The sequence below is a fragment of the Globicephala melas genome, chromosome 20 (assembly GCF_963455315.2).
Source record: "Globicephala melas chromosome 20, mGloMel1.2, whole genome shotgun sequence".
NCBI classification, from domain to species: Eukaryota; Metazoa; Chordata; class Mammalia; order Artiodactyla; family Delphinidae; genus Globicephala; species Globicephala melas.
In genome coordinates this window covers 43,180,764-43,206,822 of record NC_083333.1, presented here as the reverse complement: position 1 = coordinate 43,206,822, position 26,059 = coordinate 43,180,764, and the positions used below count along the sequence as shown (strand labels likewise).

The window sequence follows — 26,059 nt, the reverse complement described above, 5'->3', positions numbered from 1 at the left end:
CTGACAGCTTCCCCTGAGATTCCCCCAAGTGACACAGAAGACACATGCAGAGCCTGGACATACTTTACTGGGGACAGGCTCCTGTCACAGGCGAGGGCTTTGAGGGGGAGGGGAGACCCACTCCAGTCTTCGCTCGTCCGTGTTCCTGGGGCTTTGCTGGTAGCGATGGGCTGCGCTTCACTTCTTGATTTTTTCGGTCACAGTTTTGGTCGTGCTGGGGGCCCCCTTCCCTGCCCGAACAGTGCTTTGTTGGCTCCTGGAAGCCGGAAGGCATGGTTTCTTGGTGGCAGAGGAGGCTTGTGGCAAGGAGACGGGCTCCGGGGATGTCTCCTTCCCTTGCCTGGGAGGGACGGAAGGGCTGCTGTTCCCGGCCATGGGCGCCCCTGGCAGCGGTGGGAGGTCGGTGAGGGCGGGCCGCATCTCCACCCTCAGTAGGTGCTCCAGCAGGGCTGTCTGCTGCCTGTGCTCCCGGTGCCTGCTCGTCTCCTGCTCCAGCTCCTTGAGGAAGCCTGTGAGGGGCCAGGACGGTGGGTGGTGGATGGAGCCCCGGGCTTAGCAGGAACAGACTCTCCCCTACCATCCCTAATGAGGAGGAGCCTAAGATGGGGTGGGGAGGACGAGTCACCTGCATGCCCAGACTGGTCTGGCCCTGGGACCACGTCCCCAGACACCACCGCTGTCTTAGCTTCTCTCAGATCCCACAGGGCAGGCAGGGGTGTGCTCTGGGGATGCTGCGAGCCTTGGAAAGCAGGGTCACCTCGCTCTGAGCAGAACGGGCCTCTCAGCTCTGGGAACTCCTCGTCCTCATTGCTTGAGGCTTGATCCTCCTCATCCGAGGTCCAGCGCTCTGCCACAGGCTGCCCGTCTAGGTCCAGGAGCAGTGGCAGGCCTTCTGTCACCAGCCTCCTGCAGGGCAGAAAGAACAGAGGCTACCACTCAGAAGGGCACGCCTGCGCGTGGAGCCTGGGAGGATGCACAGACACAAGCCACAGCAGCCACGCCAGGAGGGGAGGTGTTCTCGAGCTGGAAGATAGGCCTGTGGTCAGGCCAGCCAGCTGAGGGCAGGCCCCAAGTGGAGTTATGGGGGGTGGGAAGGCCAAAGGGGCCCAACTCGAGCTGGAGTGAGGGTGGAGAAGGTGCCAGGGATGGCCCCCCCCCAGGTTTGCAGGCCATCACCCCTCTCTTCCCACCTTCACTTCCTCCTCACCTGTAGCTCTCCTGGTTGGTGCAGCTGTTTCCAGTCAGGTTGAGGATGAGAAGGCTCTCGGGGAATTCATCTGCACACAGCAAAGAGAGGAATAATGAGGTTCTCACACCCACCTTCCTGTCTAAAGCCACTGCCTCTTTGCACAGCCCCTCAGAGCCCCGGAGGATGTGCCGATAATGCAGGCACGGGGAGGGAGAGCAGAGAGGAGGGAGGGCACCACCGGGACTTATTCCATGAGCCAGGGCAAGGACGTTCCTACCCAGCTTCAGTATTTCTATCAGGTTCTCAGAAAGGTCCAGAAACTGGAGGTGTGGGAGGTCGCGGAGGTTTTCCACCTGCCTGATTCGGTTTCCTGCCAGAGACAGGAAGCTGTAGGGGAAGGGAGGGGGAGAGACAGCTGAATCACAGAACAGCTGAAGCGGGGGACGGGGGCACCAGGCGTCCGGGGCCCCCTGGCTAGGCAGCCGGATGATAAGTGGGGACGCATGGCCTTCTGGGGTGAGGGAAGCAGAGCTAGGCTTGCAGGGTCCTCGGCTGACCAGCAGCTGGGCTTGGGGAGATCTGAGCCAGTTCTTCGGGGTATTACCAGGTTCCTCCCCTTCATCCTCCCTCTTCTTCCCTCCCCCCACCCTGCCTGAGCCCTGGCACCACGTACCGTAAGGAGGGGACACAGGCCAGGTTCTCAATTCGCTCGATCTTATTCTGCAGGAAGAAACCGAGTTGGGGAAACCAAGCTGAGGTCAGCTGAATGGGGGGCCTTTTAAAGGGACAGAGCCCCAAGACCATGTCTACTCTTGAGGCTGGAGATGTGGCACTTTGGGAATGATCATCCCACTTCTTGAACTGGTTGTCACTACCTTGGGATGATTTGTTTTCTCCAGGTGGATGGTTGAGGGCATAAACTTGGGGCTGGGCTAAATCTGATTTAAGTACCCTGATCACCCCACAACCAAAGAGTGACCTGGACATCAGAGAAGGAAACCAAGGGGAAACGGGGAAAGGGAAAAGGCTTTGGTGGTGGATTACACACATGGAGGGGACAGTGTACCTATACTACTTTGGTCTGTCAGGTTTCTGTCGGGGAAGGTTAAGGGATCTGGGTATATTCAACCTGAGGGAGGCTGGAGATCAACCACCCACCCACCCCCACTACCACCACCACCAAAAAGCCTTCAAGGTTCTGAAGGATGCTGAGGAATCTCGTGGTTCCTTCTTCCTTTTTTTCAAAACAGGAAATGGACTTGAGCTATATAACGTGAGAGATTTAGGGCAGACATCACGAAGGACTTCTAGAACAAGAGAATTGTCTGACAAAAAAACAGTGACTCAAGAGCATGGTCAGCATGTCTTTTGGGTGGATTGGTCTTTCAATTCAAGATAATTCCTGATTCATCTGGAAACAGTTTCTATGAAGGTCTGCCTGCCTGAACACCAGTAAATGGGCAAGATGACCTGGTTGGCTCCTTTCAGATTAGACAGACATGGCCCACAGGGGATGCAGTCCTGTCCACAGGGAGGAGTAAGGGCAGGAGGCAGGAAGTTACCCCTTGCAGATAGAGGCTGTGAAGATTCTGGAAGCCCTCTAGGTTCCTGATAGTGGTAATTCCCTCCCGGTCCAGGCGGACAGTCTGCAGTTCAGCAAGCGTGTGGAACCTGGGCAAACGGTCAGCAGGGTTGGCTAACAAGGCCACTTCTGTGGTCTCTTAGGAGGAAGACGGAGGGGAGGGTGTTTCAAGGAGGGGGTGGATGGCTCAGTGATTGCTCAGATGTCAGGGACACCTGCTTGACTCATGAGGCGGGGTCTAGATCGGGGAACCTGGGTTGACTTGGAGACCTGGGTATCTGCCAGTAGCACTGGGAGGGATAAGAGTGAGAGGTGAGTAAGTGCCCTTGGACTGGGAAACTGGGTGATGGCAGCTTACGGTTCCTGCAGAGGCAGGGGAAGACTTCCTCCAGCCAGCTTGGGCTGGGACAGAGAGGGGACAATCTCTGCAGGAAGATCCTTCCTCACCTCCCTTCTGAGTGGTCCACGGAGGGAAGATCACTTGTTCCACCCACCCATTCATTAATCCCCAAACATTTAGTAAGTGCCCATCAGAGACAAATGAAAGAGTCCCTGCCCATCACTACTAGGGAAGCTGGCCAAACATCTATGACAGGTGGATGACAGAGGCATGTGCAAGGGACTAAGGGAGACCATGGATTATACACTGCATTCAGACTGGGGTGTTCAGGGAATGCTTCCTGGAGGAGGTGACATATGAGTAGGCATTAGCCAGGAAGGTGAGGGGGGGATGAGGAGAAGGCATTTCAAGCAGAAGGTATAGTATGTGCGAATCCAGACTTCCTTGAACTTTAATGTGCCCATGAATCCCTTAGGGGGTCTTGTTAAAGTTCAGATTCTGATTCAGTAGGTGGGCCTGAGACTCTTCATTTCTAACAAGCTCCTAGGTGATGCAGATGCTTCCCACTCGTCCCAGCACCACTCTGAGTAGTAAGGTGCTAAGATGTGAGAACACGGGGTCTTAGAGAAATCACACACTTATGGAGAGTGGCAAGAAATAAGGCTGAAAAGGCAGCAGAGGTCAACTCAGGCTAAGGTGTTTGGATTTTATTCTGGAGGTACCAGGGAGTCAGGTTCTATAAGATTTGTCATTTAAAAGGATCACTTTGACAACAGTATAAGGTGCCTGGACTGGGGGTAGAGAGACTAATTAGGAGTTTGTTGAGAGGTGATGACTTATTTAAGACCCTGACTGAAAGCAATTGAGTGGGCATGGTGAAAAAGAAATAGAATGATTTTTAAGGAGGGAGAATAAGTTGGACATTGCCACTGACTGAATGTGTGGAGTTAAGTAAAGAGAGGGACAAAGAAAGGTAAGTTGACAGATCAGTAGAGCTCAGGGGACTGGTCATCCTGTGTGTTTCAATATTCCAGCACCCCTTTCCTCTCCCATGCACTCACATCTTCTCTGACAGGTCCTCATCCTCAGGGAAGGCCAAGTTCCGCTTCGTGATAAGGGCTTCAGTAATGCACACACCGCCTTCCTCTGGACTCTGGGCAGGCTTATCTGTGAAAAGAAGAGTCCAATTGTTACATTTCCTGATTCTTGGAGGCCTGACTCTACTGTTAGTCAATTGTTCTACCCAACATCTCACCTACCTACTCACCTCCAGGCATGATCTAAAAGCTGCTGGCTTGGGGAGGGATTTGAACGAAGAGGAGCAGAGCAGCTTGGACAGCCCCTGGGAATGGAGGAATGGAGCCCCAGGATGGTATGAGGATAGAGAAGCTCAGAGAATTGGGGGACAAAGGAAAGGGGTTGATTCAGAGCAAATTGTTGGGGTGGCATAGAAGACGAAAGTAAATCGAAGTGGAGGGTCTGGAGTTTGAGGGGTGTATAGGGGCTTTACTGGCCGCCTACAGGGGGCTTGTAGGTAGATGGTGGCGCGTGCGGAGGGCAAGAGCGGTTGGAGGAGTCTAGCGTCGTTGCTAGGAGACTGGACGCCAGATGGGTCATCCGGGAGGGCGGGCTCGCCGGTGCCGGGCTCGGCGCATTCGTGTTGCTGCTCCAGCCGGCGGCTCCGCCCTCCGCTTCCGGCCCTGGGACTACCCACAATCCTTAGCTCCTTCCGTCTCGCTAGGCTCCGGGCCGTTCTTCCGGTGGCGATGGCTGCGGCCGTGGCTGGGATGCTGCGAGGGGGTCTCCTGCCCCAGGCGGGTAAGGAGCGGCCCACGTCTTCTCGGCGCGTTCCGGCCGATGCTCTCTACTCGTCTCCCTCCTCTACTACTAATCCCGTCCCGAAATCTCTGATCCCAGACACCTCCTGATGACCCCTGACCCCAGCTAGATCGCCGGCCTCCTTCCCCCATCTAATTTCCTGTGAGTCCAGACTCTAGTAATAACGACAACACAGCAAAAACGTCAGCGACAACCGCAGTATTTATTCTCGACGCCCCAGTCCCCCTGCCTTGTTTGGGGTTTCTCTAGCCCACCACCCAGCTCTTTCTGCCTCCAGAGATTCCTTAAGGTCTCAGCCTAAATGTCATCTCAGGCCTTCCCTCGCCACCCTCCGCAAAGGTTTCCCCTGTTAAATCTGTATCTCTCACCCTGTTTACTGACCCCTTCGCCTTATCACAATCTAATTTAGCATTTCTTTATTTGTTGTTTTCTCTATTAGACTATAAACTCCATAATGTCAGAACCCATGTTCATTCAGCATAGCCAGCATGTGGCATGGTGCCTGACAGTAATAGGCAGGCTATAGATATTTGTTTAATGAATGATTTTGAGTACGTAATATAGGTCAGGCACAGTGATAAATACTTTACATGTATTATTTCATTTAAACCTTAAAGCGTCCTTTGAAGAAGGCATTATCTTCCCCTCTTTACAGATTAAGAAACTCAAGTTTAGACCAATTGAGTGACTGGTCAAGGTCACAGCTAGTAAGTGGCAGGAGAGAGATTAAAATCTGGTTCCATGTGTGTCAATTATATCTCAATAAAACTGCAAAAATTTTTGAAAAATCTTGTTCCATCTGATCTAACTTAACAGTTAGGTTTTGTGGCCACTGGCAAGAAAACCTCTCACTTAAGCAAATCTCCATGCTCTCTGACTGTTAGAGCCACCTTCTGGCTGCACCTTTCTCTGAGATCCCATTCCGGCCTTGGGAAGGGCTGAAAGTGGGAAGCTCTAGCTTGGGTCCTTTTGTTGAGCGTGAAGCGGTTACCTTGGCTTAGGGCTTTCGAGTGGCTCCCTTGTCTTCTGAGGGGTGCTTTCCAGCAATGCCTGTAAACAAGAAGCATAGAGAGGAGGGAGACTTGTTTGGGGGAGCTGCGAGGACAGTATAACTTTTCCCTCTTGCTTCAAATCACGGGGGAAGGAGCAAGGCATAGAGCAGTGGTTCTCAAACTTTAGTCAGCATCAGCGTTACCTGGAGGGCTTGTTAACACTGTTTTCTGGGCTCTGCTCCAGAGCTACTGACTCAGTAGATCTAGGATGGGGCCCGAGAACTTGATTTTCTAACAAGTTCCTGGGTGATGCTGATGTTGGGTTGGGGAGGGGTGGTGGTGGTGCACACTTTGAGAACCACTGGCTTGTAGCAGGGGTTGGCAAACTATGGCAGGGCTAGTCACCATCTTTCCTACATAGTTGTATTGGAACACAGCTACATCTGTTTGTTTACATATTGTCCATGGTTACTTCCATCATACAGTGGCAGAGCTGAGTAGTAGCGATAGGCCATATGGCTCTCAAACTTAAAATTTTTATTTGGTCATTTAAGAAAACATTTGCCCAGCTCTCTCCTCCTTTTTAAAATGTATTCAAAATACTTTCTCCTTTGTTCTCATTTTTTCCTTATCTCTGCATAAAGAGCTGGAGAAATGGGCACCTCCAAGGATCAAGCACCTGAGCTAAGGTCACCAATTAAAGAGAAGAGAAGGTTCGGGGATTCAGGCTTTCTAGCAGAGTTCCTTGTCCCACTCAGTGCTGAGGCTAGCTCTGTGAACTCTGGTTGTCTGTGCCTAGGGGGTGGGTTTTGTCCATCTGGTGCAGACTAAGAGGCTGCTTCTCACCATATGGCCGTTTCTTCTCCCAGGCCAGCTGCCCATCCGCCAGCTTGTCCGCTATGGCTCCAAGGCTGTTACCCGTCACCGTCGTGTGATGCACTTTGAACGGCAGAAGCTGATGGCTGTGACTGAGTATATCCCCCCCAAACCTGCTGTCAACCCCAGATGCCTGCCGCCCCCTCCCAGGCCCCCCCAGGAGGTAAGAAACAGGCTGGGCATGTCGCCTGGTGGTGGGATGGTGGATTAAAGTGATCTTGTTTCTGTGGCCATAATGAAGTAGCACTCCAGGACATGGTCATCCACATCATTACTTCCCCACTTTGACCCTGTAGTCCAGATACTTTCAAATGAAATCTGCACTTGATTCTGCGTCGACCTTTTGGGCTCTGTGGTTTGGACAGGGTTCCTGGATTTCCTTCATTCTTGTCTCCAAAAATGTGTGTGTGAAAGCTATCCACACAGGCGGAGGTAGGAGAGAACATCGCTCCCGTCTTGAAGCTTCCATGTTTTCTTAGAGGAACAACACGAGGTTTTTTGTCCTTGAAAAAGACCAGTGGAGAACTGGTAACTTCATGGTGGTTCTCAGCTCCACAAGTTCTCAACTTTGAGAAACACTGTCTTGAGAAAACGAAGTCTTGTCCTGTAAAAATACCTCAATTTTGAATTAACATTGCAAAAGAGTGATCTTGTATTTATAATTGGTAAAATAGTTCAGCATGAGTACAGTGTCAGGGATAATTAAATGATTTTGACAGTATTATTATCAAAATAATGTTTGCTGGATCAGACTGCTGTCCAGTCCAAGGGGACTGAGCATTCTCAGGTTTTAAAAACACTACTCTAGGGAATTCCCTGGCAGTCCAGTGGTTAGGACTCCGTGCTTTCACTGCCCAAGGCCCGGGTTCAGTCCCTGGTTGGGAAACTAAGATCCCACAAGCCACACGATGCAGCCAAAAAGAATAATAACAAAAACTTAAAACTATATATTTATTTACTTATTTAGGCTGCACCTTGTCTTTGTTGTGGCACATGGGATCTTCCTTGCAGCCTGTGGGCTTCTTTAGTTGTGGCATGTGGACCTTTTAGTTGCAGCATGCATGCCGGATCTGGTTCCCTGACCAGGGATCAAACCCAGGCCCCCTGCATTGTGAGCACAGAGTCTTACCCACTGGACCACCAGGGAAGTCCCAATAATAAATTTTTTTTAAATTAAAAAAATAAAAACACTGCTGTAAAGCCTGTGGTTATCAAATGGAAATGAAAGGATGGAGTGGGAGATAGAACATGTCTCAGAGTCAGGGGCCCAGCTCTCCTGCCTGTACCCTGATCTTCATTAGGGCATCACTGGAAGCTCCAGCACCTGTCCCTGAGGGAGTAAGGGTTGTAAGGAGACGGGGCATTTTACATCCCCTTGGTCCTCCTTTTCTGACTGCAGGAGACAGGCCTCGTCCGGCTCCTCCGTCGGGAGATAGCAGCAGTTTTCCGAGACAACCGAATGATAGCTGTCTGCCAGAACGTGGCTCTGAGCGCGGAGGACAAGCTTCTCATGCGGCACCGGCTGCGGAGGCACAAGATCCTGATGAAGGTCTTCCCCAACCAGGTAGAGAACGGCTCCCTGGCGTGGGTTGCCGTATTCCCCTCCCTCACCCCCATCTCAAACCCCAGCATCTCTCCCAAGATGTGGCACTCCTGACTCCTCCCTGCCACGGCAGCCCTCTAGTCCGGGGCCTAATCTGTGATTAGGGTTTGAGGAGACCCTCGGCTTGAGCCCTCAGCCTGGTGTGGCCTGTGACCAAGGTGGGTGACTCCTTCTCCTACTTGACCCCAGTAAGCCCTTCTTTCTTGCTGTTCCAGATCCTAAAGTCCTTCCTGGAAGATTCCAAGTACCCAAATCTGCTGCCCCTTTTTGTGGGGCACAACCTGCTGCTGGTCAGTGAAGAGCCCAAGGTCAAGGAGATGGTGCGAATCTTGAAGAGTGTGCCTTTCCTGCCGCTGTTGGGTGAGCAAGCTCCCCTGCCAGTTGGGGGTGAGGGTGAAGGGGAGTGGGTGCTAGAGCAGCCTGCTGCCATCTGCAAGGCTTGTGTGGGTAAAACTACGGACATGCTTGGAGGAGACACCCTCTCGCGATGGAGCCTGCGTTGGTAGCACCATTTGATGAGGGCTGCTTGTGTGTGTCACTCCGTGGAGGGGACGTTCAGACACCTTGAGTCTAGCAAGGGGGTAGTGGGTATTGAAACCCACAAAGACAAAGATACTTAAAACAAATAGCCCAAGTGAAGGGTGCTGAGGGGTAGTGAGCAATGTTTCCTAGACTCCCCTGGCGCCGATAGTCCCTGGAGGTGCTTCTTTCAGAGAGTACTGATTTCACAGGTCTGTGTTGGGGGGCAGGAATCTGTGTTTATTATACAGACTCTCCCCACCCCGCCCCCCCACCCCAAACACACACTCCATGGTTCTTCAAGGAAGTTTAGGAAACTGACTTAGTGGGGGTTGGACCAGGTAGATGTATTATGTAAGGGATTCTAGGGAAGAGTTAGGAAGGAAGGGAGAGGATTGATCTGAAACAGTGGGAGTGGGGCGGGGCACAAGTGGGAACCAGATTTTGGGGAAGGCTGGGAGGTAGAAAAGGGCAATGGAGAGCAGATTCCTAGGGTTGGACCATTATTTTTGGAGAAGAAAAGCAGTTGTGGGAGCCTCGCTGATCCTGTGTTCTTCCAGGTGGCTGCGTTGATGACACCATCCTCAGCAGGCAGGGCTTCATCAACTACTCCAAGCTCCCCAGCCTGGCCCTGGTGCAGGGGGAGCTGGTAGGAGGACTTACCCTCCTCACGGCCCAGACCCACTCCCTGCTTCAGCACCAGCCCCTCCGGCTGACTGCCCTGCTGGATCAGTACGTCAGACAGCAACACGAGGAGGACCCTGTCGTGCCAGCCAGTGGGCAGCCAGATCCTCCCGACGCTGTTCCGGACTCGTAGCCAGCCTCTTGTACCCAGCCTGCCCATAAATACACTCTGCCCCGTTGGCTGTCAGAGAGATGGGGAACTTGGGGTGAGGAGTGGCGTTTGTTACCTGGCTTTCACTGACAAAGATCTCTTCCAGTACATGGCAACCCAGAGATGCAGAGGGATCCCATTTCAGAACGGAGGTGGCTCGTAATCACTGTCTTTGTCCCTAGTTTTCCCAACTTGGGACCTGATAGCAGCGGTCTCTTTCCATTCTCCATGTCCAAGGCGGAGAAGCCTTTGGTTTCTGTGTTCACTGCCCTTGCTGCACGTGCCTCCCAGCCTATCCCCTCGTGGCTCCAATGTGCCAGAATAGCGCAACTGAGTAATTGATTGTGCTGAGAGTGGCATCTGTTGAGAGCCTACTATGCCAGGCTCCCTTTCCATGTGCTAGATCCTGTATTCCTCACATGTCATCCCCATTTCACAGAGAGGAAGACTAAGGGGAGGAGAAGTTAAATAGCCCGCCCACGGTCATGCAGTTGGCAAGAGTCAGCACAGGGACTGAGCCAGGCTCTTCCTACTCTGAAGATGCTGCCCTGGTTTTCTACACTAAAGCTTTTTCATTAGGGTCCCAAGTGTGCTTGGGTGTTAATTCTGCACCCTCAGGGTGTGCCATGTCGTGGAAAAGTTGGGAGCACTGCTTTATGATAAAGTGAAATGCATTTTACTTACTGTGTTTTGCTGTTGACAAGCTTATCCTCCCTGTAGACTTATTCCCAAGGTCATCTCTGACTCACTTCTCTTCCTAGAAAATCCTTCCTCTTCCCATGTCCAAGCCTGTTACCTCCCTGTACTTGCTCCCACAAATGGCATTGCTTAAGTGCTTGTCCTTTTGAAGGCAGCTGCCCACTTTGTCCAGTATCTGGCCCATCTCAGGTGGTTCAAAACAAAAGAGCTGGGACTTCCCTGGTGGCGCAGTGGTTAAGAATCCGCCTGCCAATGCAGGGGACACGGGTTTGAGCCCTGGTCCGGGAAGATCCCACATGCTGTGGAGCGACTAAGCCCGTGCACCACAACTACTGAGCGTGCACTCTAGAGCCTGTGCCACAACTACTGAGCCCACGTGCTGCAACTACTGAAGCCCGCGCACCTAGAGCCTGTGCTCCGCAACAAAAGAAGCCACCGCAATGAGAAGGCCGTGCACCGCAATGAAGAGTAGCCCCCGCTCGCGGAAACTAGAGAAAGCCCGCGTACAGCAACGAAGATCCAACGCAGCCAAAAATAAAATAAATTTATTTAAAAAAAAAAAGGAGCTGAGGGAAAGCCAGGATTCTGTTTTAATAAGGGGGTCTGGGGGCTCTTGAGTAGGAGGCCTCATCCAAGTCTCAGGGAACTGGAGGTTTTTAATGGAGAGGGGGTGTATGACAAGAAGCCTGCCCTTGTCCTTGGTTGGAGCGCATTCCGGGTGGACGCAGGTGATGCGGGGAGTTAGTTGATCATTGCTCTAGGAGCAGTGCCACAGCTTCCTTAGTCCTGGGCAGACACTGCTCTGGCAGTGATGGTCTGCAGCAGCTTTTCCTTCCCTGGTTCAGGACCAGCTCTCCACAGTGCCCAGCTCTGTGCCTTTCGCCCAGGGATGCTCAATCAATAGGAACTGAATTAAAAGGCCCCTGAGGCTCCTGGATGCCAGAGCTGGTCTGGCCAGTGGTGCCCAGTGCTCTCCCTGACTCCCAGAACCCTGCCAGGTGCTAACAACGCCCTCCTGGGGTGGCAGGGACTGCTGAGGTTCTGAATGGAACAGAGAGCAGGCATCTCCTGAGAGATGTGTAAGCCAGGGCCCATGGGACGGCTGGTTGGGGAAGTGGCCTATGTCATATTGGGAATCAAAGAAGAACCTCGAATTGCATCCTTCGCCTGCTGGCGTTGCCTGAAACCACAGCATTAAACCCACTTCTTTCCAGAAAGTGGCTGCACTGCACTTAAAGCTGTCAGTCCAGTTCATATTCATTTGAATGAATTCTAGACCTTTCTCAAGAGGTAATTTTTAATTAGAATTGAGCAACTGCACAAAGTACTCCGGCAGAAGGGCAAAGGTATTCAGAAAGGGAGGCCAAGGGTACTAGAGTTGGCTCCAGCTAGCTTTTTAACACCCAGGTAGTTACCGCCCCAGACCTGCCCACCATCCAAAGACTCGGTAGGCTGCGGGGTGGGGGGGTGTCTTACTACATAGGTGCTTCCGGCCCCCATGGGTCCTGACCTGGTGGGGCATCACCCCCAGTGACAGCCTCACTGTGGCCCTCTTGAACTATGCCCTGCTGACTGCCTTTGGCACTGTCAGCTGTGGTTCCATGGGTCACCCCTCCCTTTCTGTCAACCTGAAAGCTTTGCTGGCTCCAAATTCCACAATCTATTTTCAGATGTAAAACTGAGAGGCAGGGGTTAATAAGGAAATGGCCTTGGGTACTAATTGGGGTCAAGGCCATACTAGTGTGAGCAAATTCTTTACCAGCACTAGCTTGGGGCCAGCAGCTCCCTAGTCCTCTGTGATCTATCTGGAACTGTGCCCACTGGGGACTCTGCTCTCACTCCCAAGCTTTCTGGGTGCTGGGGAGTCGGCTCAGCCCTGAGTCCTCCGGGGAGCAGGGGGGCAGAGCTGAGCGGCTGCCCAGAGTTTGGCTGGAGGAGGGGCCGGGGGAGGGGGAGGTGAGGAGATCCGGCTAGAGGGGAGGCTCCGACGTCTCCTTCCTTCCTGGTTCCTGCTGCAGCTGCCGCCACTGCTCAGCTCCGTAAGCAGGGAGCTGGCGGCTCGGAGACGGTGACAGAGGCGGAGCGGTGCGCGGGCCAAGGAGCACTGGTGTCCATGGACCCTGGGGTAAGGGGGCCGCGCTGGCATCAGCTGACATTCCCCAAGAAGGGGACATTCACCTGAAGCTGGTGGGTCTGCTCTTCCAGAGATGAGGGCGGGAATGGAGGTGGAAAGGGGGCACCCACCTGGTTCACCTCGACCTGCACCCTCTACTAACAGAGCCTCCCCTCCACCCGCAAGCAGTGAGGGGCCAGGATCCCACGGAGCCAGGAAAAGGGCACAGAGACACCCAAAACACTGGAGAGTTTGTTAACTTTCAATGGCTGAATGTAGGAGTTTTCCCCCCAGGTCAGCCTCTGGTAGCATGGGCCCCTCTGCCCTGATCTCCTGGCCACCCGCACCCCACCACGTCCCTGTCCCCTCCTGGCCTCAGCTCCACCGGAAGATCTGGGCTGCTTCCCCAGCTTCAGGCCAACCTTGCCCCTCCAGTCCCCTCCCCCATCTCACACACACAGCCTCATGCATTATGGATCTCCCCGTGGAGCCAGGATGGCCAGGGCTGGTGCCAAGGGCGCCTGTGGGCACTGCTGCGGGGCCTGTGCGGTCCTTGGCATGTGTCTCCAGTGGTTCGTCCCCCGCTCTCTCCAGGTGGATGGTACTTCTTAGGAGCCCCAGGGATGGGGATGAAAGAAAGGAGGCTTGGGGGACGGGGGGACAGAGGGTCCGAAGTGGGCATCCTAGGGGGGCGATTGATGGGAGGCACAGGGGAAAATGCGGGCTGTCTCAGGCCTCAGTTTCCTCAGGCAGAAAAATGGGAGCCCAGGAACTAGAGGATATGGAGGCCAATTGGTGGGGAGCTGGGGTCAAGAGGTTGGGGGGCTCTGTAAAGGGATGGCAGAGGAGTCTCCATGCTGTGGTGCTGGGCTCAGGGATCCTGGCGGAAGAGGAGCTGGGTTGAGATCTCGCATGTCTAGTCTCTGGATTCCTCTGTCCTATTTTGGGGCCTCTTCCTTCACTCCCCTGCCTCACCTCTGATTACCCCCAGGGAATCCTCCAGAGAAAGCATGGGGTGTTTCCTGGAGCCGGGGAACGTGTGAGTGCCTAAGGTGGGGCAGGGCTGACTTTTCGAGGTTTTCTTTTGGCACCGGCCTGCCTGCTGCGCGCTCCACCTCTCTGGGCAGCGGGCGCTGAGACCTGCCCAGAGTGGGGTGGGGACAGGCTTGGGAGAGGTGTGGCAGGTGAGCGGAAGATGTGCTCGGGGGCTCTCATCCCAGAGGGTGCAAGAGGGGCTGGAGGTGGGGAAGGTGATAGACGAGTCTGTGCTAACAGGGTCTCTCTCTGCTTCAAGGGCCCCCTCAGGACAAGGTGACATCTTTCCCCCTCCACTCTCCTCTACGTCCTCAGCAGGGAGTGGCCACTCCCTTCCCCATGGACTTCCAAGAGCGGGACCCTCCCTCCCTGGCTGAGAGCACACAGTCCGCCAAGCCCAGCAGTGCCCAGCAGGTCTGAGGGTGGGGAGTAGGCAGTGGGCGCGCCGAGCTTGGCCCACAGGGGAAAAAGGCAGAGCTGGTCGCTTCACCGGCCGCTCCCCAACTCTGTCCTGGACTGCAGGCCTCCGAGCTGTGGGAGGTAGTGGAGGAGCCTCGGGGCCGGCTGGGGGCAGAGGGTATCATGCCCGAGAGGCAGGAAGGCCACCTGCTCAAGAAGAGGAAGTGGCCTCTGAAGGGCTGGCACAAGGTAAGGAGGCAGGGCAAGGGGAGGGGCCGGATGGGGACGCCGGACGGGGATGTGTGGGGTTGCCGGGGGGTACAGTCTGTTTGTGTGTCAGAAGAAACTTCTGTATGGTTGCTCTCTCCCCACATCCTTTCCTCTCTGCCCCCCGGGCCCTGTCCCTTCTGGGCAACATCACAGAGATACTTTGTGCTCGAGGATGGGATCCTTCACTACGCAACGACTCGGCAAGATGTGAGTCAGGGCCTCGGCTGGGGGATGAGGGAGGACTTTGGCCCCAGAGTGCCCTGCGCGGGCAGGGGGCTTCTGGAATCCCCCAGAGCAGGGTCTGAATCCCAGGGACACCAATTATTGGGTGTGGGGTCTTGGGCAGGTTACTTCCCTGGGCCTCAGCTCCTCACTTCTACGGTGGAGAGAGTGCAGCCACCCATTTATAGAATCTTTGTCTTGGTGAGGGCTCTCAGGACAGTGCCGGGCATAAAATAAGTACCCAAGGCATGAGAGCTTTATCATCGTCGTCCTTGTCCTCTGCTCTTGCAGGAACAAGGAACTAAAGGCCTGGACACCCAGGCTCTCTCCAAGAAGGTGCTCCTTTCTCAGCCTCGCAGATTCCTGAGGGTGGGAAAAGTTTTCCTCACTTTGTGACTGCCTAGAGCTCAGATTGTGACTTGACATAGCGGGGTGTCCTGTGCGCAGGAGGACGACTGACAAGTCCTGCTGATACTGTGACTTGGGCATGAGGGTGAACCTGCTGCCTGGCCCTTGAGCCTAGCGTGACCTCAGTGATGGTGGCCCTGGTGGCCTAAAACAAGTCCCCCTTTCCCCCTCCGATCTCTCCACCCCAGATCACCAAGGGGAAGCTCCATGGCTCCATTGATGTCCGACTGTCGGTCATGTCCATCAACAAAAAGGCCCAGCGCATTGACCTTGACACTGAAGACAACATCTACCACCTCAAGGTGACATCCCTGGGAGCCAGGTGGTGGCTTGATCCCCAGCCTGTCAGAGGCACTGGGGCACGCAGGAGAGAGGGACAGGGGCCGAGGGTCTGTCTGAGTTTGACCAGAAGGGAGTTCCTACCATGTACAATAGCCAATGGCAAACTGGCCCTGTTGGCTGTTGTGTGAACAGGAACAGAGCTGAAGGCTTGGAGACCTGCAGAAGCTGTTTCTGCCTCCCCGCAAGGGACCTTTGCACAAGCTGTGTGCTATAGGGAGAGACCCTGCCTGCCTGCGGACCAGAGCCCCAACTTCTTGCCTCTAGAAAGCAATCCTCCCTTTCATGCATCCCTCCCCTTCTCCATCACCTCTGCAGATCAAATCACAGGACCTGTTCCAGAGCTGGGTGGCTCAGCTGCGTGCCCACCGCCTGGCCCAGCACCTGGATGTGCCCCGAAGCCTGCTGCCCAGCACCACTCACCGGAAGGTAAGATGGGCCCTGGGGCAGCGACAGATGATGTGGGGATTCAGGATGAGACTCAGGGAGGCAGGCACCTTGCTGACCCTTGACTCACCCCACAGGTTCCTGGTGCCCAGCTTCCGGCAGCGGGTAGTGCCTCGGCTCTGCCAGGGGTTGGACCTCAGGAGAAGGTGTCTTCCTGGCTGAGGGACAGTGATGGGTTAGACCGCTGTTCTCATGGTGAGGGGCCCCTGGCACTGCGCCTCCGTGGGAAGGGCCCATGCTATTGCATCTAGGTGGCATCAGCAGTCACAAGGAGGAGAAAATGTTACCTCCATCCCTGCCTCTGGGAGACCCAGTCTGATGGGGGAGACAGCCTCCGTCTCTAGGCTGATCAGGTCTCCTAGGGCCCTGCCCTGGGGAGCCTCAGGCTTACAGAGAATGATGGGGCTCGTGCTCTAGGCATATAGACAGACCCGGACACAGGGCCAGGACTCATGCAAAAGAAGATCCAGAATGCCAACGCAGGGAGGGGTCCTGAGGAGTAGGGCCAGGGAAGGGGTGTGCACTAGAACCGGATTCCTGGAGTTGCAGGCTGCGATGCTGGCCTGGGAGAGGGAAATGCAAACCAAGGGGGGAGAGCGAGAGTGGGAGCCCCCTGGCCTGTGTGGAGGTGGCCGAGGTAAGGTGTGGTCTGGGAACAGAGTGCAGATTGGGGTGCGGGCGCTTCCGTGAGGCCAGACCAAAGGGTGGGAGCTGGGAACTGCTTTGGGCTCGTGAGTGGGGGAGGGCAGCCAGTGTCGGCATTTCCGTGGCTGCTGGTGAAGTCTTTGGAGGAGGAAGGGAAGCTAACGGACAGACTCTGGGGGGCCTGGCCAGTGTTGGGAGAGGGACTTCCTCATTCATCCTTCCCGCAGAGCTCTCTGAGTGTCAGGGGAAGCTCCAGGAACTCCACAGACTCCTCCAGAGCCTGGAGTCCCTGCCCCGGATCCCCTCAGCCCCTGTTATCCCCACACACCAGGTAAGGTCCAGGGGAGGAGGCAGGGGCCCGCCCAGGGCTATCTCCGCTCTTGCTGTCTTCATCTCCATCACTTCCCCGGACAGGTCCCCAGTCCCCCTTATATGCTGCGGTTTCCTGGAGAGCCACCATCTCCCCGTTGCCCCTCCCCACCGTGTCCAGACCGCCTCAGGGTTGTCTTTCTGCCCCTTTGGAGCGACCCCTTCCTCCTGTGCCCAGGCGGCTGCCAGGCTGTCGGTCTTCTGCCTCCGGGATGCTGGTGTCTCTGCGTCCTCCTTCATGACCGTCTACCTCTCTCCCGGCTTTGGTGGTCTTCCCCACCCTGAGACTGAAACTCCCTCACCTCGACTTGCCAGGCCTCGGTGACGACCGAGAGACCCAAGAAGGGGAAGCGGACCAGCCGCATATGGTGCACACAGAGCTTTGCCAAGGACGACACCATCGGGCGGGTGAGGTGGGGTGTGGACCCCGAGATGCTGGGTGGGAGGCTCTGAAGGAGTTGCACCCTTCAACCCCTCCCCTTCGCCTACAGGTGGGTCGTCTCCACGGCTCTGTTCCCAACCTATCTCGCTACCTGGAGTCCCGGGACCCCTCGGGCCCCCGCGGGCTGCCACCCCCAGACTATGCCCACGTGCAGCGCAGTTTCTGGGCCCTGGCTCAGAAGGGTGAGTGCGTGCCCTGGGGGTGGCTGGGGGCAGGCGGGGAGAGGGAGAGGGAGAGGAAGGGAGTCTGATGGCCGGCCTGCCCCCACAGTGCACAGCTCGCTCAGCAGTGTCCTGGCCGCCCTCACCACTGAACGGGACCGACTGAGGGACCTGCACCAGGGTTCGGATCCATCCAGGCTGGGGGTGAGGCTGGGGGCAGGGTGGCCAGTGGGAGGAGTGGGCCCGAGCCCCGAGGACTGCAGGCCTGGGGGTGGTCCCGGACCTGGGCCGGGAAGGGAGGTTGGAGGAGGCAGGCTGTGCCCGGCAGGCTGGGGAGGTCTTCACCCGCCCCGTCCCGGCACCTGTGCCCTCACCCTCTCCCTGCAGGTCTCTGAGGCCGCAGCCGGCCCGAGGCGCCTCCACTCGCTGTCCGTGTCCTCCGACACCACTGCAGACTCCTTCAGCTCCCTCAACCCCGAGGAGGTGGGAGCCGGGGTGGGCTGTGGGGACCATTCCTCTGGGCCTTCTTTCTCAGCAGAAGTGAAGGCGTGGTTGGCGTTCAGACCTGAAACTCCAGCCCCTTTCACGGAACACGGGCAGCAGCCACATCTGGGTCATTTCTTAACAGCGTGCAGAGTGCTTTTGTTTTTAAGTCAGAGTCCCGTGAGGCAGTGATTCTTACCCTCAAGTTCACAGATGAGGAAACTGAGACTCAGAGGATCTAGTTGATGGGCCCAGGCTCCCGTACTACATGGGTTTGAATCTGGCTCCACTGTATGCTGGCTTCATGACCCAGAGCCTCAGTGTCCTAATCTGCAAAGTGGGGGTAATAATTGCACCTCCCTGGTAGGGTGAGTGTTGGGATTGATGGAGTTGATACACACAAAGGGCTTGGAGCCAGGCTCAGAGTCAGTGCCCAGGCAGTTATCATGCAACCCGTGTCTCCTCACTTCCAGGCCGGGATCTTTCCACCAGGCCTTCGTACCCCACTACACTCGCTCCCCTCCGCATCTTCTCCTGCTCAGCAGGTCTCAGACTCAGATAGTAAAAGTCCCCAGTCACACTTCCCTCACAAGGGAGCTGTCAGGCCAGGGGAGCCCTACCTGACTCTCCCGGCTGGGCCTTGGGCCTGACACCTGTCCCGCTCCCACAGCAAGAAGCTCTGTACATGAAGGGGCGAGAGCTGACCCCTCAGCTGTCCCAGAGCAGCGTCCTTTCCCTCGCTGATTCCCACACAGAGTTCTTTGATGCCTGTGAGGTTCTCCTCTCTGCCAGCTCTTCTGAGAATGAGGTGAGGGAGCGGGGAAGCTGGTAGTGAGAGAGGAGGGACCCTGGGAATAGAGGGGTGCGGTCCCGGGAGACTGGAATCTGTGGATTCCCAAGTCCTTTCTAACCACCTCGGCCACTTCTCTGGGAACATGTCCAGATCTGCTGGGTTTGTGTGGCCCTGCTTAGAAATCTCTGCTGGAGACCCTTCTTCCAGTTTGATGTGCTCCATCCCCATGGGTTCTACTGAAACTGCTTTCTCAGCTGCACCCCGTCATCTTTCTGGGACCTCGTTTCAGCCTTAGCACTCCCTTGACGCTCACCCTCCTGACCCTGAATCCCAGTAATCCCCAGCTTCCCTTCCCTCAGTGTCCCGCCAAGCTCCTGAGCTGTCTCCCTGCTAGTTGTAAGGCCAGGCCCTCTCCCTCCCAAGGTGGCAGGGCACGCCGTGATTCCAGGCCTCCCAGGGCAGTGTCTTAGGGCTCAGACCCTCCCAAATATATTCTCTTCCCCTTCCCACCAAAGGGCTAGCTGGGCAGATTCTTGCCAGGCCCTGGGCACTGTCCAGCTGCCTGGGGGAGGCCTAGTCTGCCCAGCCTGTCATCTGTCCCTGGCCCAGGGCTCAGAGGAGGAGGAGTCGTGCACCAGTGAAGTCACCACCAGCCTGTCCGAGGAGGTGCTCGACCTCAGGGGAGCTGAGCGCTGTCAGAAAGGTGCCAGCCAGACGGGCAGGAGGGAGGGCAGGAGGTGGGCACAGCAACGGGGTTCGTCCAGGCCCAGGCCCCTTGGGAAGTAGTCCCTTGTAGTACTGGTGGGCTAATGGCTTCGGGTGCTGACTCCAGGGGTGACCCTGAGGGTGAGTAAGGCTAAGCTGTGACTGTGCTCCAGGGGTGGCCCTGGGGGCGGGGCAGGCTCAGCCTGGGGCTAGTCTCCAATCTGGGCTTCTGCGAAGGCTCGCGTGGGCCTGATAGGCAGAAGGGCCCGCTTTTTAGCAGTGTGGCTTTGTACGTGTCATCTTCCTTCTTGGAGCCTGTTTCCTCATCTATAAAATGGGCTGAATAATTTTATTTGTTTTATTTTATTTTTTATTTTTTTTTGCGGTACGCGGGCCTCTCACTGTTGTGGCCTCTCCCTTTGCGGAGCACAGGCTCCGGACGCGCAGGCTCAGCGGCCATGGCCCACGGGCCCAGCCGCTCCGCGGCATGTGGGATCTTCCCGGACCGGGACACGAACCCGCATCCCCTGCATCGGCAGGCAGACTCTCAACCACTGCGCCACCAGGGAAGCCCTGGGCTGAATAATTTTGACATTGGTTTCTGTGCTCATGAAACGGAGCAGAAGCCAAGGGTGAGAGTCAGGAAGGGCTTCTGGGGTGCAGGGTTTCTGTTTCCAACAGTGGGAACTGTCCTCTGGTTCTTAACTCTGCTGCTCACCTAAATCCCCAGGAGCTCATCAAGAATGAACCACTCCCCACCACCCCCCAAAAAAAAGAATTAGCCCCCAGCCGCCTGCCCCATAGTGAGTCGAGCCTGGGGCCTGGGAGCGAGCAGACCTGGGAGCACCTCAGGAGCTCGGGAGGCCGTGGGCCTGCATGCGAGGTGCCCAAGGCAGAGTGACAGGCGGGTTGGCCCCGGGATTGTGTTCCAGGAGGAGCCGTGGGACCACCCCGCCGCCGATGCCTACCTGCGGCCAGTGGGCCCGGGGCCGACGTGAGCCTGTGGAACATCCTGTGGAACAACATCGGCAAGGACCTGTCCAAGGTGTCGATGCCCGTGCAGCTCAACGAGCCACTCAGCACCCTGCAGCGGCTCTGCGAGGAGCTGGAGTACAGCAGCCTTCTGGACCAGGCCAGCCAGACCACCGACCCCTGCGAGCGCATGGTGGGTCCGCCCAGCCCCCGCCCAGGCTGCCGCCACCTCCCAGGATCCGGTCTACCGGGCCCACCCAAGGTCCCCGTCCTGGCTCATGGTAGGGTGGTGGCAGGGCGGCATCTCCTCTGATCCCCCGGCGCCCCGCCCCCTGCAGGTGTACATCGCAGCCTTCGCAGTGTCAGCCTACTCCTCCACATACCACCGGGCGGGCTGCAAGCCCTTCAACCCTGTCCTGGGGGAGACCTACGAGTGCGAGCGGCCTGACCGAGGTTTCCGCTTCATCAGTGAGCAGGTGAGGCCCTGGAAGAAGTGGGCTGGTTGGGGCAGCCATGTGGCCAAGGCCGGGGAACACCCGGGCTTCAAGGGGCCAGGGCGTGGGTGAGAACACCCGACAGTCGGGCCGTCAAGGGAGGAGCTCCCCGCTCCTTGGGGAGAGGGACTTCAAACAAGGAGTTACTGTACCATGTTCTAGAGCTGGGATTCTGGAAGCTCATAGGAGGTTATTCAGCTCTGTTGGTTGCTTGGTTTTTAAATCCTGAAGGCCACGGGTAGTCACGGGAGAGTTTTAAGCAGTAGAGTGACATGCTTAGAATTGCAATTTGTAGGGAACACTCAGGCAGTGGTGGGCGCCAGGGGATGGGGAGAGGCAAGGAGGGCAGGCTGTGGGATCCCTGAGTTCAAGGTTCCAGATGGGGAGCTGTTCTAATGAGGGCAAGGCCGAGTTTTTCCAAGGGTGTGTTGTGGAGATTGCAGGGTGATAATCGGCTTTGGGGGAGAAGATGATTAGGGAAGAGGGTCCTCATGGGAGGGCTGGCTTTCAGGCAGGCCATGGGTGGAGGCCCCACCTGTCACTGCTAGAGGACTTGGGCAGGATCTCTGGAGGGCACCATGCACAGGGTCGGCAAGGAGGGCCCTAGAGGGGAGGGAGGGAGAAGGGAGAACATAGGGGCCTCGTGGGAAAGGAGAGGGAGATGGAATTTGGGTGGTGGCCAAGGACACCTAGACAAGAGACCTGGAACTAACTGGTCTTCTGGTTCCCAGGGGAACTGGGGATGGGGGTGAGGGATGTTGGGGGCCTGGGGTCAGGAGCAGACCCCAGGGTCCTCAGAGCAGCCTCTAGAAGACTTCCTTGCTCATCAAGGTCTCCCACCACCCCCCCATCTCGGCGTGCCATGCGGAGTCTGAGAACTTCATATTCTGGCAAGGTAAAGGGTGGGGCTGGGGGTGAAGCGCAGATGGGGGAGGGGCTGGAACACTCTCTGGTCTTATCTCTGCAGTCGTTCTCCTTCCCCCACCCAACTCCAGACATGAAGTGGAAGAACAAGTTCTGGGGCAAATCCCTGGAGATTGTGCCTGTGGGGATGGTCAATGTGAGCCTGCCCAGGTGAGTGTAGGCACAGGCCCAGCCTACAGGCCATCCTCCCCGGGCTGGGATGGGGACGTGGGAGGGACAGGAGAGAGAGGCCTGGTCTGAAGCGGCTCAGGGTGGGGCAGTGTCTGTACATTTATACCTGGGTTAACAGCAGTTGTCAGTAAAGAAAGGTGAACAGTCTTAGAGCTGGAAGGGCTCGTCAGGGTCACCTGATCAAGTGGCTTTCGCACTTTTTGACCATGACTCACAGTAAGGAATGCATTTGAGACTTCAAGTCAGTGCACAGTAACCCATTCACACACACACACACACACACACACACACTCACACACACACACACTCACACACACACACACACACGCACACGCACACAAGCCTAAAGTGATTCTAAAGTGATTTCAGGACTGCTCACAAACCACATTTGAAGCACCCTCATCTCGCCATGTTACAGGTGGGGAACTGCAACCAGAGGCCAGTGCAGGGGTGGGGAAGACCCTGGACTTCAGGGTCAGAAGTCCTGGGCGGGAGTCTTGGTTCTGCTGCTTAATTAGACAAGCGGCAGAAAGACTTGACGCCTCAGAGCCTTGAGTCTGCTCGTCTATAAAACAAGAGTAATAAGTAATATTCGACAGAAGTGGGGAGTAAACAGCTGATATATGTGAACAGACATATATCCCAAGGACATAGACCCGCCTATGTTTTTACCCCTGTGACTTAGGCCCTCTGGAGCTTTCTCAACAGATGGAGATGTGTTAGTTGAATACTTTCTGTGAAGGCTGCTTTGCCTTATAAATATGTCATCCTTCATGGAAGGACCATGAGCTGGAACCAGGACCCCAGGGTTCCTTTCCCAGACCCGCATGACCTGCTCTGATGAGACAGGCATTCCCCGGCTCAGGGTGGCATTTGTTCCCCAGGGCCGGCCAGCTGGCCCCCGCCATGCTCTGTCTCTCTCAGGTTTGGGGACCACTTTGAGTGGAACAAGGTGACGTCCTGCATTCACAACATCCTGAGTGGCCAGCGCTGGATTGAGCACTACGGGGAGGTGCTCATCCGGAACACGCAGGACAGCTCCTGCCACTGCAAGATCACCTTCTGCAAGGTGGGTGGCCTCCCTGCCCCACCTGTCCGTCCCAGCAGCTCGCCCCGGGGAAGAGGAGGGGACACCTCCCTAAGCCCTCTGTCCCACCCCCACCCCAGGCCAAGTACTGGAGCTCCAACGTCCATGAGGTGCAGGGTGCCGTGTTTAGCCGAAGCGGCCGCGTCCTCCACCGACTCTTCGGGAAGTGGCCCGAGGGCCTGTACCGGGGACCCCCGCCGGGCAGTCAGTGCATCTGGAAACCCAGTAAGTGGGGCGCTTGGAGCGGGCTGGGCAGAGGTGAGGGCAGCTGTGCACAGCCCACCTGCCCCAGCCCCCTGCCTTCCCCCTAGACTCAATGCCCCCAAACTATGAGCGCAACTTCGGCTTCACTCAGTTTGCTTTGGAGCTGAATGAGCTGACGGCAGAGCTGAAGCGGTCCCTGCCTTCCACAGACACGCGGCTCCGGCCAGACCAGAGGTCAGTGCCAGGCGGGTGCCGCTCCGGAAGCTCCGGGCTCCTCCCTCCCCACGTGGGTTTCCACGCAGACCTGGGACTATGTCCTTCCTTCCTTGAGTTGCCTCGGGGAGATGGGACCCGTTTGGGAGCAGAACTGGGCAGGCACAGCGGCCTTGGATTTGGGGGCCTCTGAGAGTGGGCAGTTCCGCTGACTGCCGTCTGGTTGCTCAGGTACCTGGAGGAGGGGAACATACAGGCCGCCGAGGCCCAGAAGAGAAGGATCGAGCAGCTTCAGCGAGACAGGCGCAAAGTCATGGAGGAGAACAACATTGTCCACCAGGCTCGCTTCTTCAGGTGCCTCTGCCCCCCTCTCCAGGTCTCTCTGCAACCCAGGCCCCCCTCCTCCTCCCCACTAGCCCCTTCCTGCTTTGAGTGGGGCTGGCAGCGTAAGGCAGCGTCTCGGGACCTCGGCCTCAGTGCTGGGTGTTCACCCCTCTTCTTCCACGGCCCCCTTCCCCCCAGGCGGCAGACAGACAGCAGCGGGAAGGAGTGGTGGGTGACTAACAACACATACTGGCGGCTGCGGGCCGAGCCGGGCTACGGGAACCTGGACGGGGCCGTGCTCTGGTAGCCCAGGCCCCAGGGGCAGGAGGCCCCGGTCCCCCCTCCTGCCCCCACCCCGCCACGGACACATGGGCGAGGCCAGGCTCTCCCACTCACTGCCCTGGAGACCAAAGGGGAAGCCCTGGCTCTGGCCCTCTCCCCTCTGCCGGCCAGAGGGGCTGCATCTCAGCCCATCACCCACCCCTTGTTTGGGGTGGGAAGCAGTATTCGTGCTTCCCCAGTCTTGTTGCCCCAGACAACCAGCATGTAAGACCCTCCTTGCTCTGTCAACCCCTTCCTTACCCCCTGGGGTACTTGGGGGAGACTCCAGGCCCTCCAGGATCTGTTCCCCATTTCAGTGCCTTCCTAGGACACAGGGGACCCCTCGACGTTCCCCAGGATTCCCATGCCCAGGACTCGGGCCCCAGCTGTGAGGTTGGAGTGAGTGAAGGAGAGGGGATGGCCTTTTCTCCCACCCCCGTCCCTCCCATGCCCCATCTCCAGCATCTTCTCCCCCTGCCCTGGCCCAGAGGGGCTCCCTTTGCTTGGCCCTGGCAATTTCTCCTATCCTCCTGGATCCCCTTCTCCCAAACTGCAAAACGCCTGCAGCTCCTTCGTCCCTGGTCCTCAAGTGGTTTCCTAAAGTCTCAGCTCAGTGGATCCCCCAGAGCAGACAGGGCAGGAAGGGCGCCTGGCCTCTGACCCACCCGGAGTGAGCGAGCACTCATGAGAGTGTTGGTTTGTGTAGAAGAGTGTGTGCGTGTGCCTGTGTACTGCTTGCGGGCGAGCAGGATTCCTCGTGTAGGCCGGATGTCCCCTGCGGGGGGTCCGCCACCATTGCTGCTCATTTTACCAGTCTGCCTCTGATTAAGGTGAATTGCTATGACATTCCAAACTCCAGTAAAGACTGTCCCAAACTTTGGCCTGTGACCATTCATTGAAAAACACGTGCGCTCAAGCCCCGTGAAGGCCCATAGCTCCCCACTCACCTGGGCTAAAGACCCAATGTCATCTCTCTCCCTGAATCCTCACCTCCCGTCACTTCTGCCTCAGTGTCTCTCTGACCCCTTCTCGTGATTGCACCTAGCTTAGGCTGGGCCCTTATCAACTTTCGCCTGGACTATTGCAGTATCCTTGGAGCCTCCAGTCACTTCCAATCTAATGCTGGCTTTCAGGGTGATATTTTATTTTATTTTATTTTATTTATTTATTTATTTTTTTGGTACGCGGGCCTCTCACTGTTGTGGCCTCTCCCGTTGCGGAGCACAGGCTCCGGACACGCAGGCTCAGCGGCCATGGCTCACGGGCCCAGCCGCTCCGCGGCATGTGGGATCCTCCCGGACCGGGGCGCGAACCCGTGTCCCCCGCATCGGCAGGAGGACTCTCAACCACTGCGCCACCAGGGAAGCTCCAGGGTGATATTTTAAAAGAGAAATATTGCACCTCATACCTGCTTCAGATACATCCATTGCTTCTGAGCGCCTCAGGGGAAAACCCAAACTCCTTAAGCAGGCAGAAAACTGTGTGGTCCCTGTCGCCCTCTGGCACAGAAGCTGCCCCCACCCCCAGCATCCTCGGTCAGGTCTGTGCTCACCCTCTCACCCCCTCAGTGACTTTTCAAGGGAAGGTGGGAGGGGGGAGGGACTAAGGGATGGGAGAACAGGGCGAGCTGCATTTCTCCCCCTCCCGCACCGCCTCGACTGAGTTCAGGTCCCAGCTCTGTTATTCCAAAGCTGTTCTGATCTTGGTCAAGTGCCTTGCCTTTCTGTTCAGGGACTCCGTGGTCCTTCATTTGGCTTCTTTTGTGTCTTAGAGGAGAATGTATGTCCAGGCTCCTGATTTCATTAGTTGTCTCCTAGCCCCTCAGCCCACCGCACTGCACACACAGGCCCTGCTCTAAGAAAAGGAAGCCAGGGCCCGGGGTCAGGTGTTGGCTAGAACAAGCAGTGAATTCTGCTGGCAGTGTGGAGCTCCCTCAGGCAGGCATCTGAGGGGACTGGGCTCATCCTAGGGACACAGGCTGCTGGAAGCTCTGCTAGAGTTTGGTCATCTAGTGCAGGGGTTTGGGCGGAGTCGTTATGTGCTG

At 56.5% G+C, this 26,059-nt stretch overlaps 3 protein-coding genes and 1 non-coding gene across 15 annotated transcripts; 2 read left to right on the top strand and 2 right to left on the bottom strand.

The window, feature by feature from the left end:
- Nucleotides 1-73: 73 nt before the first annotated feature.
- Nucleotides 74-4,765, bottom strand: LRRC46 (leucine rich repeat containing 46). 6 transcript variants are annotated; one of them, XM_060290981.2, is made up of 9 exons: nucleotides 4,633-4,687; nucleotides 4,379-4,453; nucleotides 4,173-4,278; nucleotides 2,752-2,860; nucleotides 1,863-1,909; nucleotides 1,467-1,576; nucleotides 1,208-1,277; nucleotides 626-906; nucleotides 74-509 (listed from the first exon to the last, which is right to left on the bottom strand). In XM_060290981.2, exons 2-9 carry the CDS (start codon nucleotides 4,386-4,388, stop codon nucleotides 178-180), a joined length of 1,065 nt encoding a protein of 354 aa, XP_060146964.1. In that variant the 5' UTR covers nucleotides 4,389-4,453; nucleotides 4,633-4,687; the 3' UTR covers nucleotides 74-177. The 6 variants fall into 6 exon arrangements, with proteins under 6 accessions (XP_060146964.1, XP_060146965.1, XP_060146963.1 ...); XM_060290982.1 differs by having other exon boundaries at nucleotides 4,371-4,765; XM_060290980.1 differs by having other exon boundaries at nucleotides 4,379-4,765.
- MRPL10 (mitochondrial ribosomal protein L10) lies at nucleotides 4,650-10,454 on the top strand. 2 transcript variants are annotated; one of them, XM_030839687.2, is made up of 5 exons: nucleotides 4,650-4,929; nucleotides 6,812-6,981; nucleotides 8,218-8,382; nucleotides 8,637-8,781; nucleotides 9,501-10,454. In XM_030839687.2, exons 1-5 carry the CDS (start codon nucleotides 4,650-4,652, stop codon nucleotides 9,755-9,757), a joined length of 1,017 nt encoding a protein of 338 aa, XP_030695547.1. In that variant the 3' UTR covers nucleotides 9,758-10,454. The 2 variants fall into 2 exon arrangements, with proteins under 2 accessions (XP_030695547.1, XP_030695548.1); XM_030839688.2 differs by having other exon boundaries at nucleotides 4,862-5,091.
- On the bottom strand, nucleotides 7,893-7,965 carry TRNAV-CAC (transfer RNA valine (anticodon CAC)). Its single transcript has one exon. It is a non-coding gene; the product is annotated as a tRNA-Val (tRNA).
- A 1,977-nt stretch (nucleotides 10,455-12,431) lies between the features above and the next one.
- Nucleotides 12,432-24,884, top strand: OSBPL7 (oxysterol binding protein like 7). 6 transcript variants are annotated; one of them, XM_030839789.2, is made up of 22 exons: nucleotides 12,432-14,036; nucleotides 14,145-14,270; nucleotides 14,445-14,498; nucleotides 15,110-15,223; nucleotides 15,579-15,689; nucleotides 15,785-15,902; nucleotides 16,580-16,683; nucleotides 17,037-17,129; nucleotides 17,213-17,345; nucleotides 17,434-17,528; nucleotides 17,712-17,807; nucleotides 18,478-18,615; nucleotides 19,210-19,303; nucleotides 20,238-20,470; nucleotides 20,616-20,753; nucleotides 21,603-21,666; nucleotides 21,767-21,845; nucleotides 22,791-22,935; nucleotides 23,034-23,178; nucleotides 23,265-23,391; nucleotides 23,602-23,724; nucleotides 23,893-24,884. In XM_030839789.2, the coding sequence occupies exons 1-22, from the start codon at nucleotides 13,962-13,964 to the stop codon at nucleotides 23,999-24,001; spliced, it is 2,514 nt and encodes an 837-aa protein (XP_030695649.1). In that variant the 5' UTR covers nucleotides 12,432-13,961; the 3' UTR covers nucleotides 24,002-24,884. The 6 variants fall into 6 exon arrangements, 5 of the variants coding, with proteins under 5 accessions (XP_030695649.1, XP_060146563.1, XP_060146564.1 ...); XR_009560365.1 differs by lacking the exon at nucleotides 23,893-24,884 and having other exon boundaries at nucleotides 23,309-23,391; XM_060290580.1 differs by having other exon boundaries at nucleotides 12,432-12,599; nucleotides 13,882-14,036; nucleotides 17,434-17,807; nucleotides 23,602-24,884.
- The last annotated feature ends 1,175 nt before the right edge of the window (nucleotides 24,885-26,059 follow it).